At 43.9% G+C, this 19,871-nt stretch overlaps 1 protein-coding gene across 4 annotated transcripts in view; it reads left to right on the forward strand.

Annotated features, from left to right (window-relative positions):
- LOC137382594 (ubiquitin carboxyl-terminal hydrolase 30-like) overlaps window positions 1-19,871 on the forward strand; it is a 33,854-nt gene that overhangs the window by 9,608 nt on the left and 4,375 nt on the right. For all 4 annotated transcript variants that reach the window (XM_068054726.1, XM_068054728.1, XM_068054729.1 and 1 more), the window contains 9 exons: window positions 694-797; window positions 3,524-3,622; window positions 4,700-4,745; window positions 6,184-6,278; window positions 7,935-7,994; window positions 9,595-9,681; window positions 12,427-12,501; window positions 14,460-14,679; window positions 16,119-16,230. In XM_068054726.1, the coding sequence (XP_067910827.1) occupies window positions 694-797; window positions 3,524-3,622; window positions 4,700-4,745; window positions 6,184-6,278; window positions 7,935-7,994; window positions 9,595-9,681; window positions 12,427-12,501; window positions 14,460-14,679; window positions 16,119-16,230 (898 nt within the window). The remainder of the gene's footprint in view (window positions 1-693; window positions 798-3,523; window positions 3,623-4,699; window positions 4,746-6,183; window positions 6,279-7,934; window positions 7,995-9,594; window positions 9,682-12,426; window positions 12,502-14,459; window positions 14,680-16,118; window positions 16,231-19,871) is intronic.

Below are 19,871 nucleotides of genomic sequence, written 5' to 3' on the forward strand. Positions count from 1 at the left end.
TTTTCTCCCATTTTCTTTCCTTCTCTCCTAAGGGTGCCGACTCCTGCTTGGGTGCTGTCCAATGGGAGCTAGCAATCCTTCCGGTACATCAGCCTAGTGGGCATCCTTCATATGTGACCATAAGAGGCGTCACATCTGAGCCTGATCATGTCCCCGTCTGAGGCAGAAACTGTGGCTGATATTCTTTCTCTTCACCAGCTCAGTAGCACTGAGGCAAATAGTGGTGCTGCTGTTGTCATCCTGGTTAAGGTGCGCTGACTCAGCACAAACCAGGGATTGAATTGGGAGCAACTTTTTTTTTTAAACTGTTCTCTACCTATGCCAGACTGGACTAGTTCATTTGACAATGGTTCGTAATGTGGATGTTTGAGTGTAATTTGCCCGACATGTTCAGGAATTCAACACTTTGAACAGTGTAATTTCTAAAAGTTTCTCGCCAATTCTTTGTCAGTGTTTGCAAAGTATCACTGTGGATGTATAAATGCACTTCATTGTCTGTGATGTGCTTTGGGACATCCTGAGGTTGTAAAAGGTGCTACATAAATGCAAGTCTCCCTTTTTAAGTGAGATGTTTTGTTTCTATTGAGCTCATTCTGTGGCTGAGTTCTCCTGACTGCTGGGTGAACAGGGAGATCGAGGGGCAGGAGAATGGTTGCACATTGTGTGTTTTATTTTCTTCTTCTCAACTGCTAGTATTATCCAATGGGGAAGAGACTGCAGAGGATGTGGTGGATGCAGGAAGTCTCCTGGAAGTCTTGAGGATGTACAAATGGCAAATGTCTTCGTTCGAAGAGCAGGTAAACAGTAAGATATCAAAGGGGCGATTGGATGACTGCTTTGCGGAACACCTTCGCTCAGTCCGAAAACGTGACCCCCGAGCTTCCTGTCGCTTGCCATTTCAACACACCCCACTGTTCTCATGCCCACATATCTGTCCTGGGTTTGCTGCAGCATTCCAGTGAACATCAACACAAGCTCGAGGAGCAGCATCTTGTTTACTGATTAGGCACGCTACAGCCTACCGGACTGAACATTGAATTCAATAATTTCAGAGCATGACTGGCCCCCCTTTTTTATTTTTATTATTTTTTCTTTTTATTTTATTTTAGTTTGTTTCATCATTCATTTTTTTACCATGTGCCTTCCCACATTTTTCATGTTTGTGCTTTGCGCCAGGGCTGTTCATTATTCTGTCATTTAACACCCTCTCTGCACTAAAGCTTTGTCTTTCAACGCACCATTAACATACCGGTTGCCTTTGCTCCATGACCGTCTGGTCAGTTATTCTCTGTGACCCTCTGTCTTATCAACACCTTCCCTTTTGTTATCTTTTGCCCCACTCCGCTTTATTTGCTTAAAACCTGTTGCATTTCTAAACTTTGCCAGTTCTGATGAAAGGCCACTGACCTGAAACGTTAACTTTGCCTCTCTCTCCACAGACCTGCTGAGTATTTCCAGCATTTTTTGCTTTTATTTAAGATATCAAAGGGCTTGCGGTCATTCAGTGTTGTCACAGTTAAAGGAGTAAAATTGCTCTATGAATACATACAATCACTGATAGCACAGGGGGATCTTGCTTGGTTAGTACTTTTCAGCGATAAATGCTGATGTGTAGAGTTTCTCACTGTACCATCTGTGAAAGGTACCCAGTCAGCTTCCCTCAACAATTCCATAAGGCCAGGGAAGTGAGTTTCAGTTAAAGAACTACCCATGCTGTACAAGGTTAAAAGACCATTGCTATGCTGTAATTTCTATGAACCTCTGTATTGTCATTCATAAGATGGTTTACCTCACAGAAAGGTACTGACTTTTCATTTCACCTCAGTACCATCACAGACAGCTACTGGCTGTTGAGTTCCTGTCACTGATAGCTGCTTATCTTTGTTATATTCACACGTGGCTCCATTTTAGCTAATGTAACCCCACTATTTAAAAAAGGAGGTAGAGAGAAAGCAGGGAATTATAGACCAGTCAGCCTGACGTCGGTAGTGGGGAAAATTCTAGAGTCCATTATCAAAAATTTTATAGCAGAGCACTTGGAGAACAGTGGTAGAATCGGGCAGAGTCAGCATGGATTTACAAAAGGGAAATCACGCTTGACAAATCTACAAGAATTCTTCGTGGATGTAACGAGTAGAGCTGATGAGGGGGAGCCGGTGGATGTGGTTTATTTGGATTTTCAGAAAGCTTTCGACAAAGTCCCACATAAGAGATTAACGTGTAAAATTAAAGCGCATGGGATTGGGGGTAGTGTATTGTGATGGATAGAAAATTGGTTGGTGGACAGGAAACAAAGAGTAGGGGTAAATGAGTCTTTTTCCAAATGACAGGCAGTGACTAGTGGGGTACCGCAGGGATCAGTGCTAGGACCCCAGCTATTCACAATATACTTTAATGATTTAGATGAGGGAACTAAATGTAACATCTCCAAATTTGCAGATGACACAATACTGGGTGGGAGGGTGAGTTGTGAGGAGGATGCAGAGAGGCTTCATGGTGATTTGGACAAGTTGAGTGAGTGGACAAATGCATGGCAGATGCAGTATAATGTGGATAAATGTGAGGTTATCCACTTTGATAGCAAAAACAGGAAGGCAGATTATTATCTGAACGGCTATAAACTGAGAGAGGGGAATATGCAACGAGACCTGGGTATTCTCGTACACCAGTCGCTGAAGGTAAGCATGCAGGTCCAACAGGCAGTAAAAAAGGCAAATGGTATGTTGGCCTTCAAAGTGAGAGGATTCGAGTATAGGAGCAGGGATGTCTTGCTGCAATTATACAGGGCCTTGGTGAGGCCACACCTGGAATATTGTGTGCAGTTTTGGTCTCCTTATCTGAGGAAGGATGTTCTTGCTCTAGAGGGAGTGTAGCGAAGGTTTACCAGTCTGATTCCTGGGATGGTGGGACTGACGTATGAGGAGAGATTGAGTCGGTTAGGATTATATTCGCTGGAGTTCAGAAGACTGAGGGGGGATCTCATAAAACCTATAAAATTCTAACAGGACTTGACAGGGTAGATGCAGGAAGGATGTTCCCGATGGTGGGGGAGTGCAGAACCAGGGGTCATAGTCTAAGGATACGGGGTAAAGCTTTCAGGACTGAGATGAGGAGAATTTTTTTCACCCAGAGAGTGGTGAGCCTGTGGAATTCGCTACCACAGGAAGCAGTTGAGGCCAAAACATTATGTTTTCAAGAAGGAGTTAGATATAGTTCTTGGGTCTAAAGGGATCAAAAGGTATGGGGCGAAAGCCGGAACAGTCTATTGAGTTGGATGATCAGCCATGATCATAATGAATGGCGGAGCAGGCTCGATGGGCCGAATGGCCTACTCCTGCTCCTATTTTCTATGTTTAAGCAATGGCCTGGCAAAATGGGAAACTTGTTCATTCCTGCCGTAGTCCTCCCTAACTCATTTTTTCTTGTGTACAAGAGTGTTCATTTCTGTTGTGCCTCACTCTTGTTCTGCCCCTTTATCCTGCTTCCACTGAGTAATGCTGTTCTTCTCATCTTGTCTTTGCAGGATGCTCACGAGCTGTTTCATGTTCTCACTGCGGCTTTGGAAGACGAGCGAGACCGCCAGCCTCGAGTTGCACATTTATTCGACGTCCGCTCTCTGGAGGTAAAATGGCTTTACACTGGGATTGTATTTAATGGTTGTAAACATAATTACAGGACACGTGGTGAGTGAGGCCTCTTGTGCTTTTTTGTGTCCAAAATTGAACTGACTTTTTAAAAAAGACAGCGTACAAGTGCCAAATGTTCCGATCGCAATTGCTGCCATTTTTCAGGATTATTTTGGACTATTTTTCCACAGAAAGAATTTGGAAATAATTTACATTTAAGTGGCATGTTTTAAATCAAGGTGGGTTTAGGCAGACATACACTACAACCCTTGAGGCAAAGAAGAGGGTATTTTTTTTTGATAATGAGCCATGCATTGAAAATGTGTATTAAACTAGACCAGATTGTGAAATGTTGCTGTTTCACTTTGAGCTGAGAGAGTAAGAGTCAATTGACTCATCCCACGCTCATTAACTCAGGATGGTCCCCATTCATCTTGAGAGTAGCAGGAGATGGTTTTCAAGGAGCCCACAGGGGAGGAAGGGAGCGGGAGTTGGGGTGGAAAGAGTTACTGGAATTTCTACTGGTGAATCACTGGGGAAAAAGTCGGACGGACAACCCTCCCATTTCCTGAAAACACTGGAAAATAAAAGGACAAAGGCAATTGCATGAGGACTCCAGTCCAGTTCCACCTGGTGCAGGAGTGGGGCAGAGTGAGGGAAAGCTACCGGCTTGACTGGTGAATACCAGGAGTCTGAACGGGAAAAAGTTAAGTTTGCCCACTTATGTGGAATAATATGGTGTGAGCTTTATTTTTGTATTCATGAGGGTTTTGAGGTTGTGCATTACATGAGTAGTGATTATATCTCTCCCTCTACATTCATTCACTGTCTGTAAAATTATGCAGCTTAGCACCAAATTGCAGTTAATGTAGAAAAACGTCCCAACACATTTCAACCAAGCCCATTGTGCATTCGTGAAAAATACTGCAACAGTCGGTCATTTCAAACCCTGTTGAAATGCATTTTCTTTCCTACCGGATTCATTACTGAAATCAATAAATTCCTAATTTGTTTAAAGAAAACTATTTTGCCTTCCATCAGCCTAGGTAATCTGTATCTCATTGGTTTTGTAGACTCCGCCAGAATCGGAGGAAAAGCAGCTGAGCTGCAGGAGCCGAGGTAAGAACCTTTGGTCCAAAATGAACATTAGTAATGTATGTTCTCGATTCAGCCGAGTTAATAAATTACTCTGCATGCCGAGGGACTGAGCAGCAACAATCATTTGACTGGAGAGATTAAACCTATAAATTTTCCTCGTACATGCAGGCAATGAGATATCACAACCACTGCCAGCATATATTGGAAAATTGTGGAATTGAATTCTGATTTGACTGAATAAAGCGTGATAAGGGCTTACTGTGACCTTGACTTTGAATATTTAGCTGAGAAAGGCAGCCCTGTGTTCAATTTCTTAAAATGAACCTACAAGTAATGTGCTTTTTACAGTCGCCTTTAACATAGTAAAATGTCCCAAGGTGCTTCACGGGAACATTATCAATATAAATTTGACACTGGGTCACGTAAAGAGGTTAGGACAGGTGACCAAAGAGGTAGGTATTAATGAGCGTCTTAAAGAAGGAGAGAGAGAGGTGAAGGGGCTTAGGGAGCAAATTCCAGAGTTTAGGTCTGAGGCAGCTGAAGGCACAGCCACCAATGGTGGAGCGAAGAAAATCGGGGAATCGCAAGAGTCCTACTGCTTATCTGCGCCCTATTCCATGTTTTTTCCTCTGGACTTTGTGGTCTCCAAGGTGAGGGTTGTTGGTGCTCGGGAATAAACTTTCCACTTTCTGCATCAATGTTAACATCACTCCAGGTGAGGTAAAGCACAGTTAGGACTAGAGTAGAATTTTGTCCAGCCTATCTCAACCATGTCCCTCAGCTCGAAACGCACAACAGTACATCCTACCCAGACCAGTGTGACATATTCATATTTCCCACATCAGCCATACTGAGTGAAATTTCCACATTGGAGGCAGCTTCATACTGTGGATCCATATCCACTGGGAACTGTGCGTACTCCGAGCCAAGAGACTTGTGCTGGGGTATTGTTCTCCCTCAATATCTGAATGTTCCCACTTTCAAGCAGGGATCACTGGATAATGATCATTAACAATATCCCTGAAGATTTTTTTTCCCGCTCCACTCCTTGTCCCTGGCAAATTAAGGTCAGACATAGCGCTCCTATTGCTGTGCTGGGAGTGATCAGTTAACGCAGCACAGAGCAAAGATCAAACTCCTGTCTCTTGGCTCAGAAATGAACCAGGCAGTGAAATTTCTGATGGACGTATTTTAAGCAGATTTTCTGCTTTAGTCTAAATGGAGTGAAGATGCACTCAATCCAAAGATTACACAAGCTTGTCCTGCTAGTTATTTATTGTTAGTCCTTTGCTACAACCTTTATTATTACAGTCGAATTTCTAGCAGTCTTTGTGAGGTGGTTTTGTGCTTTTTTTACTGCAGCCATTAAAAATGACGTCCTCTAAACTGCCTGATGTGTTTGCAGGAGGCAAACAAATTTATCACTGTTAACTCATTTCATATCTGTTTATCATTTAAGGGCCTTTGCTGCCACCACCAAGTCCTTGGAAGTTCCAGCATCCCTTCCACGGTCGACTGACCAGTAATATGGTGTGTAAACGATGTGAACAACAGGTGGGTTTGTGTGAAGATGACGCTGCCTAACAGTGATTATACTTGGGAGAGCAGTTTAGGTTTACTAGATGATACCTGGACTCCAAGGGTTAGATTATGAGGAGAGATTACACAAACTAGGGTTGTATTTCCTGGAATTTAGAAGGTTAAGGGGTGATCTGATTGAAGTTTTCAAGATATTAATGGGAATACATATGGTAGATATTGCTGCTATCTGGGGAGTCTAGTACTGGGGGACATAGTCTAAAAATTAGAACCAGACCTTTCAGGGGTGAAATTAGGAAACACTTCTACACATAAAGGGTGGTAGAAGTTTGGAAAACTCTTCTGCAAATGACAATTGTTGCTAGAACAATTTTAAATCTGAGATTGATAAATTTTTGTTATCCAACGGTATTAAGGGCTGTGGGGCAAAGGCGGGTATATGGAGTTAGGTTGCAGATCAGTCATGATCTCTTTGTATGGTGGAACAAGCTCGAGGGGCTGAATGGCCTCCTCCTGATCCTGTGTTCCAATGTAAACACACAGTAAGTTTTTAAACTTCTAATTTGTCCATTTCAGTTACCTAATGAAGTTTCCAGCATGAGCTATGTTTCTTTTCTCATTTTAAAAATTAGATGTTCGAAATGTAAGTGCTAATGTCTGAACTCTCATTGATCTCTCGGCTGTCTGTGCTGTAAATTTCACCAGGCTCTGAACATGTTGGTAATTCTTTACGTACCCCTGCTGGCTGAAGAAGTTCAAGCTGGGGAACAACAAATTCCAAACCTTCCATTGCTTCTTAACGGGCTGGACTGACTGCCATTAAAAATCCTTTCGGATGATAACGAATGGAAATATGAGTTTTGTGGATGATTGAGGTTGTTGCGTATCTCCACTGCAAATGCCCCTATCAGCATAGAATTTACAGCACAGAAGCAAGCCATTCGGCCCAACTGGTCTATGCCAGAGTGCATGCTCCATATGAGCCTCTTCCCACCCTTACTTCATCTAACCCCATCAACATAACTTATTCCTTTTTCTCTCATGTGTTTACTTCCCTTGAAATGTATCTGTTATTCGCCTCAACTATTCCTTGTAGTAGTGAGTTCCACATTCTAACCACTCTCTGGATAAAGATGTTTCTCCTGAATTCTTTATTGGATTTATTAGTGACACTTTTATATTCCTACAGTGGGGAGAGATCCCTAATTTTGGACTCCCCCACATGTGGAAACGTCTTCTTTCCGTCTACCTTATCAAGCTTCTTCATAATCTGTATGAGCTTTGCAAATTTGTATAAGCACAGGCTGTACAAAAGCTCCTGTTTTATGCAGAAGACAAGGATATTTGCTATTTGTTGAGAGTCCTGAGCTGTGACTCGCTTAAGACGTCCAGTAATGCGTTCACGTGCTGATTTTTACTTCATTTTATTCGCTCACGTGCTGTTTCTCTTTAGTCCTGACTCCACAGTCAAGTGGTCGGAGCTGGTCTGCGAAGATTGCGAGTAAACGGTGGGGGTGGAGTGGGCGGTGGATGTGGGCGGTTGAGGGGAGATGGGCTGCTAGTGCCCTTCATCCCCTCTCTGGCCAGCATGTATTATGCATACCCACTGGTATGGGAAAAACACTGAGAGAACTTTACCACATTATCACTGGCTTTGCATTTTCTCGTCAGAGTCCTGTGAGGTACGACACATTTGACAGCCTTTCCCTCAGCATTCCAACAATCACGTGGGTATGTGCTGTCTACCTTTTTATTTTGTGCTGATTACATTGTGTTTTATGCTGATTTAAAAAAAAATCATTGTGCTTATGTATGGTTCTAAAGTGGTTCTAGGACTGTAACCACTCAAGAGGCTTGAGCACAAAGATCTAGGCTGAGGCTCTAGTGCAGTCCTGCACTGTCGGAGGTGCTGTTTTGAGGATGAAATGTTAAACCAAAGCCCCAGTCTGCCCTCTCAGGAGGGCAAAAGGTCCCATGGCACTTTTTTGTAGAGGAGCTGGGGAGTTCTCCCCGGTGTCCCAGCCAATATTTATCCCTCAATCAACATCACTGTAACAGATCACCCGGTCATTATCATATTGCTGTTTGTGGAAGCTTGCTGTGCGCAAATTGGCTGCTGCGCTTCCTATGTTACAACTTCAAAAGTACCTTATTGGCTGTAAAGTGCTTTGGGGTATCCTGAGATTGTGAAAGGCGCAGGACAGTTGTTCTTCTAAACAAATTATACTGCTATAAAAAAAACAAATCACGACTTACCAGTTAGGAGCCAGGAAGCAAGAAAGATAAAGGGAGCTGGTCCAGGGTGCGAACTGATGCCGGACGGCTGACTGAAGAATACAATTTGTCCTGTGGCATGGAGGGTGGGGGAAGCCAGGACGGAATGGAGCCAGCATGCAGTTTGGGATACACCGGGGCAGATCAGTGGAGTAAGCCTGCAAGAGCAGGAGCAGCAGGGCTAGGACAGGAGGGACTGGTGGACGGAGGACAGATATATAGGCTTCAAAGGGGCAAAAGAGGGCCTAGGAATGATCAAAAAGGAGCCGCAATGAGATCAGAGCAATGGGATTAAATCAAAATAACTTGATATTTTTGAAAATAAGAGGAAATTGAAAGCAAAATCTCAGCTGTGGAAAAGAAAATGAGAGTGTATGGATACTCTCATTGCAATGTTTCCTACGTTACAACAGTGACTGCACTTCAACAAGCACTTCATTGGCTGTAAAGGGCTTTGGGATGACCTGAGGTCCTGAAGGATGCTATATAAATGCAAGTCTTTCTTCATTGTGCCACACTGTCACTTAGTGGCTGCAGGTGTGCGACTGCATTGTTATGGGCATCTGATGACATACAGTTTTCCCATAATCAATTGGTGACATGTTTAGCTGGGTTTTTCCATTATAGTTGCTTCCATAGACAGTTCCAGTTGTAGATGTTGACAGTACTGACTTGAAAAGAGTTACAGGAGTTAACACCATTTATATTTACCCTTTGTGAGGTTCTGCGACTCGAGAGGCACATACACCTTGTTCAAGTATGTAAATGACGCTATCAGCGCACTGAACATCGGATATATTGTTCTAGTTTAAATGGGATTTAAGGTGGCAGCGAAGTAGAAATAGAGGAAGCAAAATAAACTAATTACTCGCTTTACAACTCACTAAAGCTGGAAAATGACTTTGCTGATTGATAGCGACAATTTTCTTTCATAATTATCATGGGCAATGGTAATTACAGAGAAAACTATCTAAATATTGTGGGTTTTCCAATGAACTGGTGTGTCTGCTCAGCGCGACACTGGTTTTAAATGGCCTGTTACTTTATATCCTTCCAGGGCAGACCTCTGACATTGGACATCTGCCTGCAACACTTCATCTCCTCAGAGACCATAAAAGGTGTGGTGTGTGAGAACTGTACCAAGGTGAGCAGCACTCAAATCATTTATTCCGATTAACAGTGGTGACGGTTTTTGCATGGAAATAGAAGAATGCTACACGCAATGGACACATCAGTCTTAGTAGGCGGATAAACTTCTGGCCACCCATGCTGGTGGTGTCAACTTGCAATGATGTTTTGAGCGAAAAAAGGTCAAATGTTTTTTATGAATTAAAATTAGAAATAAGAAGCTTCCTCTGATGGCTCAATTGGTAAATGCTGAGTCACGCAGACTAGGATAGTTAGGTTCAATCCTGGTCTATGTCGAGTTTAGCTAATCTCGAGTCAGAACAGCAAAGATGCTTCTAGTGGCTGAGTGGAAGGGGGGAGAAATATTACCCGAGGTTCCCACTCCTGATTATGTAGCCTGTTGATCCTTATTGGGAAATGCATGTTTGTGGAAGTCAGGTGAGGACATGACCTGCGATGCTATCGATTGTTGAACAGCTAGATGATCCTCACTGTCTGGGCAGTGTTACAACTGCGGCGGGAGCAACGCATTGTCAATTCAGTCCCGTCACTCCAAAGGTCACGGCGTATTATTAAGCTTTCACACCAATCAGAAAACAGCCAAATTAAACACTAGTGGCCTCTAGAATAAAACAGACTGAACCAGGTATTTTTAGATAACAACAAATTAACTATTTATTAAAAAACTAAATCTTAAACACTATTAAGATAAACTTATGTCTAAAGACCTTTTAACTTCTTATATTAATCTAACTCTTCCATTCACACACACACACTCAAAAATAACAATAGTTAACCGTTGTTTTTAAAAGTGGTGTTTTAAAAAAACATTAGCTGTCTCAAGAATAAATAAAATAAGTATTTGTGGTTTACGCTTCTAACGTGGAAATAGTCAAAGGCCACTCGAAGTCTTCACATAGATTTGATGCCGTAGTCGCTTCTTAATAGGCATTCAACTCTTCGGCTGCAGTAAGCAGTAAACAGTTCTTTGAACGATGAGCACAGCAATAAGTCAACTTGAATTTTAAAACTGACAGCATCTCAGTTGAAACTTTACTTTGAATTCCAGCAAACTCAATCAGTCCAGAGAGATTCAATCTTGAAGCAAATACTTTCTGGCTTGGAAGTAAAGAAAAAGATTAGATTAGATTAGAGATACAGCACTGAAACAGGCCCTTCGGCCCACCGAGTCTGTGCCGAACATCAACCACCCATTTATACTAATCCTATATTCCTACCAAACATCCCCACCTGTCCCTATATTTCCCTACCACCTACCTATACTAGTGACAATTTATAATGGCCAATTTACCTGTCAACCTGCAAGTCTTTTGGCTTGTGGGAGGAAACCGGAGCACCCGGAGAAAACCCACGCAGACACAGGGAGAACTTGCAAACTCCACACAGGCAGTACCCGGAATCGAACCCGGGTCCCTGGAGCTGTGAGGCTGCAGTGCTAACCACTGCGCCACTGTGCCGCCCGGGCACAGTATAAATGATCTCTTAAAAGAAAATAATTTTTCTTTCCTTAAGGGATTAACTTGGCCTGTAGCACTTTGTAGAGTTTCTGTTGAGAAAGAATAAAACAGCTCCTTTCTCTTCAGTACGCTTCGCTGGTCAGTCTGGTTCAACATGGCTTTTGCCAGTTCCATACACACAGTCAAGTGGAAACATGTGACCTTTCTCTCATGCTGTTGCCCAGGGTAACAAAATGCAGCTGCTAGTACACTGTGCTTTAGAAATTCCAGAACTTTCTCTCCCTTAAAGGTACACTGTTTTTAAGAGTCTTAAAGGCACACGCACTGTATATAATCCGAGGAGAAAAATAATTACAAGTCCGTGACAGCAGTGACTAACTATCAATAACTGTGACGACAAAGCCTTGGAAGAAAAAGCACGAAAGGTACTAAACTGGAAGATGTGCATACATTACTGCAGACAATTAGCCAGAAGGTTCCTATCTAGGGGTACGGTAACAGTGGTAATGTTATTGGACTGGTAATCCAGAGACCTGGACTATGATCCATAATACATGAGTTCAAATCCCACCATGGCAGCTGTGAAATTTAAACTCAATTAATTAAATAAATCTGGAATAAAAAACTAGTATCAGTAATGGTGACCGTGAAACTGCTGGGTTATCACTGAACGTTCACAAATATCCTTGAGGGAAGGAAACCTGTCGTCCTTGCCCAGTCTGGCCTTGCCAGCGATGTTCATGTCCTTTGAATTAAATGAGAATAGTTTCACTGATGCCTAGACTATTCAAGTTGCCTTCCTGTCAGTAGCCAACACTCAAACTTGTTGAGCTGAAGAAGAATCAAATCCAAGCCTAACTTTTAAAAAGAAAACTTGCAAATTTAATGAATCATGTGCTTTATTGGAGCCCTGGAATGATACTCCAGCATGAATCTGATCCTTCAGGAGAGGTGAGGTGAGGAGTGTAAAGAATAGTCGCGAGAAATGAGAGTGAGATGGTCCATCTAACTGAGGCATATGTGTTCATCTGGTTTATTCAATGTACTGCTTCAAATATAGTTTCTAAAAATACTGCAGTCTGAAGGTGTCCAATGTTGTGTTGGAAGCAGCTCCAAAATTTCCTATTGAAGTCGTTAATCGTGGGCCGAGATGTGTCAGGAGAACAAAGTGCTAACTGGGGAGAGAGAAATGGGAGTGAGAAGGTGGTCCACAGCAGCTGACCTCTGTGTACTCAGTGTTTTTCTCAGTTCTGACGACGCTTTCTGTTCTTCCGCAAATCCAGGCAGGAGAAACACTGAATGGACAGACTGTGGAAAACCAAAGGACAACCTTCATCAAACAGCTGAAAATTGGAAAGGTGAGACTTGCATCAATGGCAGGAACTGCTTCCTCGGATTTGATGATTACGCTACTTAAAGGCTTTAAAGATTTATCTTAAAGGAGTATTTTTTTTAAAAAGTTGGATCCTATTTGGAAAAGAGGAGACTTTGTGATGCTGGAAACACTCAGCAGGTCAGGCAGCACTTGTGGAGAGAGGGTGGTCAGGTCAACATTTCAAGTCTATGACTCTTTTTCAGAACTGTTCTGATGAAGGGTTATATGAGCTGAAACATTAACCCTACCTTCCCTTTTCGACAGATGCTGCTGAGTGTTTCCAGTATTTTCTGTTTCTATATGGTACAGCTGGGACTTCAAGCTAAGTAATGAAACCTCATCAGCACTCGGTATCGGAAGTGTGGCATATCTGCCAGTTCCATTTGAGAGATCAGTTCTCAACCACTCCCCCATCCCCTCCCACCCTTCAGTTTGGTTTTGTCTTCCAAAATACTGATTCTTGCTCAGGTATGATTCACAGGTACCTACCGTCCTCCAGTACCTCTCCAGGAGCCATTCTTTATGTGTGAGCTTAGACAGTGAGTGTCAGCAGCTTACTGCAGCATTGTAAAGTGACAATCACAGCTGAGCCGCATCCCTTTCACATCTGGCACTCTCACGTTCATTGGGAGTCACTGAGAACTGAAAACATGACAGATTTCTCCCCCAAGCCCACACAGTGGCGGCGCAGTGGTTAGCACCGCAGCCTCACAGCTCCAGCGACCCGGGTTCAATTCTGGGTACTGCCTGTGTGGAGTTTGCAAGTTCTCCCTGTGTCTGCGTGGGTTTTCGCCGGGTGCTCCGGTTTCCTCCCACAACCAAAGACTTGCAGGTTGATAGGTAAATTGGCCATTAGAAATTGCCCCTAGTATAGGTAGGTGGTAGGGGAATATAGGGACAGGTGGGGATGTGGTAGGAATATGAGATTAGTGTAGGATTAGTATAAATGGGTGGTTGATGGTCGGCACAGACTCGGTGGGCCGAAGGGCCTGTTTCAGTGCTGTATATCTAAATAAATAAAAAATAAAATAAATACATCCCTATTGCCTTTCTAGTTGTGATTATTTAACTCAGCATAGACTGGGGATAAAATATGGGGTTTTCCTAATCAGTATGGCTTTTTGCTGAGTTTTTTAATATATTTATTTCAAAAAAAACCTTATTTTTCAAAGCCTGTTTACCAGTTGTGTTTAAATTAGATACAAAAGAGGCTCCTTGGAGTATTCTTTCATACAGGAATATACAGGCTGAGCTAGAAGGATCTCCGTTTCGATCCTTAGTCTGTGCTGAGTTACCTGATCTCATTCAGGGCAATCATAGGAAGAATAAATTCACTGCTGTGTACTTGGGTAAGAGAAAGGCAAAATGAGGCCATGTCTCCCATCGATTGCTGTTCAGCAACCCATTGCTGGAAAGTGAAGTGCATGGGTATTGGGTCCTGTTTATAATCCTCCATTTAGGCTCTGTGCTCCTCCAATTCTGGCTTCTGGTGCATCGTCGATTTTCATCGCTGCTTCATTCGTGGCCGTGCCTTCAGCTGCCTGGGTCCTAAGCTCTGCAATTGCCTCCCTAAACCTTTCCGCCTCTCTCTCTCTCCTTTAAAATGCTCCCTAAAGTTTTGACCAAGCTTTTGTCACCTGTTCCAGTGTATCCTTAGGTGGCTCGGTGTCAAGTTTTGTTAACCATTCTTGTAAAGCACCTTTGGGGGGTGGGGGGGGGGGTGTTATTTTAATGCATTAAAGGTACTATATAAATGAAACTTGTTGTAGGCTCACATGTTACTAGTCAGTATGAAAAGGAAACTGAATCCCAGCTTGGGCTAAGTGTGATTAGGTGAGAAAACAGGCAAAGAAAATCAGGGACAAAGTTGATCTGTTCAGAGTGTGTGCTGTAATTTCCAATCCCTGTGTCCTGATGTTTTCTCATTTGATTTTTTTTAAGCTCCCTCAGTGCCTGTGTATCCACCTGCAAAGGCTCTCCTGGTCCAACCAAGGAACCCCCCTAAAACGCAATGAGCACGTGCAGTTCAGCGAGCTCCTCTCGCTTGATACCTACAAGTACCGCAGCCTGTCTCAGAGGCTAGGCCACCGCAGAATGAGCAGACCCGCCAGCACAGGGAGCTTGCCACACATGCTGGAGGGGGCCATGCTGAACAAGCCAGGTACTGGTCATATTAACAGGAAACTGACCAGGCAGCATCTGAAAATCAACGACGTGATGCTTATTTCCATTTCAAGCTCTATTTATGAAAAACCCTGATTTAAAAAAAATAGAACTTACTCTTTTGGAGTATTTATGATTCTATTACTGTATCCATTTCGGAGTTCTAATTGATGCGTTTTGTTCTTTCAGTTCTCTCCCCACCCCTTCTCCCAAGACGCTGATATGCTGGGCCATCACTGCACACAGAGCAGGCCACTTTCCAGCTATCCCACCCAAGTGGCTGTTCTTCATACACAAGCAGGCTGTTCAACCACGGAGGGCTCTACATCTAAGCTGAATTCTGCTTTCTCACAACAAACACATTCCAGCAGTCGAGTCAGATAGGAACTAGGACCGGGAAGACCAGCCCTACACCCCAGGGATGTTGAAACTAGCTGTTGTGGCTCCGTGTTGGCTTGTGATCAGCTGCCCCTAGCTCTGGTGTAGTGAGATTGATGGTTAATTGACCCCTTCTTCCCCACACATGTCCTTCATCTCCACTTCCTCCCCCTCAGCTGATAACCAGCTAACTTCGCACAGAGGCAATGATCAAAGCTGACACTTTCTGAGCTGTACCGTTCAGTACCACGCCCAGTGATCATGTTTTATAACTTTGAAGAAAAAGTCTTTGCTCCAAGCTTCTGTTTAATACACAGAAAATTTACCTAGCATCAGGCTCCAAGCAGCAAGTCATTTGATTATTTTGTTAGCGTTTGAAAAGCTAATTTCAAAGAATTAAGTCTCACTTAACTATATACAGCTTTAGGAAGATAATTAACAGTGGCACCATGACTAAATGAATACATTATAAATTATAGCCAGCCAAGTTTCAGATGGCAGAAAGATGCTGTATTTATACTCATTAAGGTGGAGGATTTGTGTTGGAACACTGACTCCCTGTACCTGCAGTGCAGGAATTTGGGTTCCCACCTCTGCTCACCCTTGGAGTCACTGATCTGTGCTGTTATCAATGGGAGGCCAGGTGCTTCCTTACAAGGAGGGAGAAACAGTGAATCACAACCTCCAAGCAACTAATGAGTAGCTCCTCTGCCAGCTATCTCGCCAATGAATCAATCAGAGACACAAATTCTTGAAGCAGGATGAAGGTGTAATCCTAATGAATAAGGAAATTAAATCAGTGCTGAAAGGCTAAGCACATCTTTCTTTTCAGACACTGATGGATCTATCATGCATTTTTCTATCTTTATTTCAGAATCTTGGTTTGCTTTATATTTCTGTACAGTGACTACTTTGCTTACAATTGTCATGACGGTCAGACTCTCGCAAGTGCTGTCGTCCACAATCTTAATCATTTCATTGCCTCCCAGCAGCTGTCAGTGAGTTATTTTAAAAATGGTGCTTTAAATCTTTATTTTTCCCCTGCTTGTCATCTTTCAGGATCCACTCAGCCCAACCTGAGTAAAATACAAGTTGCGAATGGAGCATGTTCATCATCTCTGCTATCCGCTTCAATTGCAACCTCACCGTCTCCGGTAACTCGAAGTTACAGGTGAGTCTTTTCAATTAAATTTTTTTCCCAAAACCTAATGTTTTTGTTTAGTACAGAGCTTTAGAGTGCATCAAAATGCAGTTCAGAGTCAGAGATCCTATAGGTGATTTTCAAGGATAAGTCTGGCAGGGCACAGTGGCAATACTGGGTGTCTGCCACTAAAGATCCTCAGAAACTTAGTTAAATAGTAATGCCCCATCTAATAGCAGAAAATAATTACCGAGAAATGCGCTCAGTATCTACTTGAAAATAAATTTTTTGCAGGGCTGTGGGGAAAGAGCAGGGGATGGGATTAATTGGATAGCTCTTTCATAGAGCCAGCACAGGCAGGATGGGTTGAATGGCCTCCTTCTGTATCATTGTGATTCTATGGTGCATCACTTTTTTTTTCATTTTCTGTTGGTTCACATCGTTCCTGTTCCAGGAATAAAATAACTCTCAAAAGAAATTATGTAACTTTTATCATCAAAAACTGCATTTCTATTTACTGTACGAAAGCTCTTACCTCTGCCAAGTTTTGGTTTTCAGTGAAGACAGGCAATGGAGTGATAAAACTGAGCAAACAGAATACTGATAATGAGATATTTTATTCCTGTGATGCTCACCACTGTTCAATATCTAGCTTCACCTATTGAGAATGGGCATTTCGGTGAGTTATTTTTATTCATTTGGGAGATGTGGACGTCACTGGCGAGGCCAGCATTTATTGCCCATCCCTAATTGCCCTTGAGTAGGTGGTGGTGAGCTGCCTTTTTGAACCGCTGCAGTCCTAGGGGTATAGGTACACCAATACTGCTGTTAGGAAGGGAGTTCCAGGATTTTGACCCAGCGACAGTGAAGAAACAGAGATATAGTTCCAAGTCAGGATGGTGTGAGGCTTGGAGGGGAACTTGCAGGTGGTGGTGTTCCCATGCATCTGCTGCCCTTGTCCTTCTAGGTGGTAGAGGTCATGGGTTTGGAAGGTGCTGTCGAAGGAGCCTTGGTGAGTTGCTGCAGTGCATCTTGTAGATGATGCACACTGCTGCCACTGTGCATCGGTGGTGGAGGGCATGAATGTTGAAGGATGGGGTGCCACTCAAGTGAGCTGCTTTGTTCTGGATGGTGTTGAGCTTCTTGAGTGTTGTTGGAGCTGCACCCATCCAGGCAAGTGGAGAGTATTCCATCACACTCCTGACTTGTGCCTTGTAGATGGTGGACAGGCATTGGGGAGTTAGGAGGTGAGTTACTCGCCACAGAATTCCCAGCCTCTGACCTGCTCTTGTAGCCATAGCATTTATGTGGCTGATCTAGTTCAGTTTCTGGTCAATGGTGACCCCCCCAGAATGTTGATAGTGGGGGCTTCAGCGATGATAATGCCATTGAATGTCATGGGGAGATGGTTAGATTCTCTCGTTTGAGTTGGTCATTGCCTGAAACTTGTGTGGCGTGAATGTTACTTGCTACTTATCAGCCCAAGCCTGGATGTTGTCCAGGTCTTTCAGCATATGGACTTGGGCTGCTTAGTATCTGAGGAGTCATGAATGGTGCTGAACATGGTGCAATCATCAGCGAGCATCCCCACTTTTGACCTTATGATGGAGGGAAGGACATTGATGAAGCAGCTGAAGATGGTTGGGCCTAGGACACTACCCTGAGGAACTCCTACAGTGATGTCCTGGGACTGATGATTGACCTCCGACAATCACAACCATCTTCCTTTGTGCTAGGTATGACTCCAACCAACCCGCTGATTCCCATTGACTCCAGTTTTGCTCGGGCTCCTTGATACCATACTCAGTCAAATGCTGCCTTGACTCTCTCCTCACCTCTGGAGTTCAGCTCTTTTGTCCATGTTTGGACCAAGGTTGTAATGAGGTCAGGAGCTAAGTAGCCCTGACGGAACCCAAACTGAGCGTCAGTGAGCAGGTTATTGCTGAGTAAGTGCTGCTTGATAGCACTGTCAGTGACCCCTTCCATCACTTTGCTGATGATCGGGAGTAGACTGATAGGGTGGTAATTTGCTGAGTTGGATTTGTCCTGCTTTTTGTGTACAGGACATTCTTGGGCAATTTTCCATATTGCCGGGTAGATGCCAGTGTTGTAGCTGTACTGGAACAGCTCGGCTAGGGACTGGCTAGTTCTGGAGCACAAGTCTTCAGTGCTATTGCTGGAATGTTGTCAGGGCCCATAACCTTTGCAGTATCCAGTGCCTTCAGCCGTTTCATGATATCGCATGGAGTGAATCGAATTGGCTGAAGACTGTGATACTGGAGATCTCAGGAGGAGGCCGAGATGGATCATCCACTCGGATGATGGTTGCAAATGCTTCAGCCTTGTCTTTTGCACTGATGTGCTGGGCTCCCCTATCTTTGAGGATGGGAATGTTTGTGGAGCCTCCTGCTTCTGTCAGTTGTTTAATTGTCCACCACCATTCACGACTGGATGTGGCAGGACTGCAGAGCTTAGATCTGAGCCACTGGTTGTGGGATCACTTAGCCCCATCTATTGAATGCTACTTCTGTTTGGCATGCAAGTAGTCCTGTGCTGTAGCTTCATCAGGCTGACACCTCATTTTTTGGTATGCCTGGTGCTGCTCCTGGCATGCCCTCCTGATTGAAAAAATATTGGTCTCCCAGCTTGATCATAATGGTAGAGTGGGGGATACGTCGTGCCGTGAGGTTATAGATTTGGTTGAATACAATTCTGCTGCTGCTGATGGCCACAGCACCTCATGGATGCCCAGTTTTGAGTTACCAGATCTGTTCAAAATCTATCCCATTTAGCATGGTAGTGCCACACAACACGATGGTGGGTATCCTCGATGTGAAGACATGACTTTGTCTCCAGAAGCGCTGTGCTACCAATTCCTGCCACGGACAGATGCATCTGCAACAGGTATTTGGTGAAGACGAGGTCAAGTAGGTTTTTCCCTCTTGTAGGTTCCCTTGCCACCTGCCGCAGACCCAGTGTAGCAGTTATGTCCTTTAGGGCTCGGTCAATAGTGGTGCTACCGAGCCATTCTTGGTGATTGAAGTCCCCCACCCAGAGAGCATTCTGCGCCGTTGCCACCCTCGGTGCTTCTTCCAATTAATCTTCAACATGGAGAAGCACTGATTTATCAGCCGAGGTGGGGGGGAGCAGTGGGCAGTAAGGGGGGAATGCGGGCAGTAGATAGTAATCAGCAGGAAGTTTCCTTGCCCAAATTTGACCTGATGCCATGAGACTTCATGGGATCCAGAGTCAATGTTGAGGACTCCAAGGGTAACTCCGTCCCCACTGTACACTATCCCTGATGGGTCTGCCCTACCAGTGGGACAGGGCATACCCAGGGATGATGATGATGGCGGTGGTGTCTGGGACATTGTTTGCAAGGTATGATTTCGTTGAGTATGACTATGTCAGGCTGTTGTTTGACTAGTCAGTAGGACAGCTCTCCCAATTTTGGCACAAGCCCCCAGATGTTAGTAAGGAGGACTTTGCAGAGTCGGCAGGGTTAGATTTGCCATTGTTGTTTCTGATGCCTGGGTCAATGCCGGGTGGTCCATCCAGTTTCATTCCTCTTCTTAGACTTTGTAGTGGTTTGATATAACTGAGTGGCTTGCTAGGCCATTTCAGAGGGCAGGTAAAAGTCAGCCACATTGCCACGGGTCTGGCGTCACTTG

Source organism: Heterodontus francisci, chromosome 23 (genome assembly GCF_036365525.1).
Source record: "Heterodontus francisci isolate sHetFra1 chromosome 23, sHetFra1.hap1, whole genome shotgun sequence".
Taxonomy (NCBI): domain Eukaryota; kingdom Metazoa; phylum Chordata; class Chondrichthyes; order Heterodontiformes; family Heterodontidae; genus Heterodontus; species Heterodontus francisci.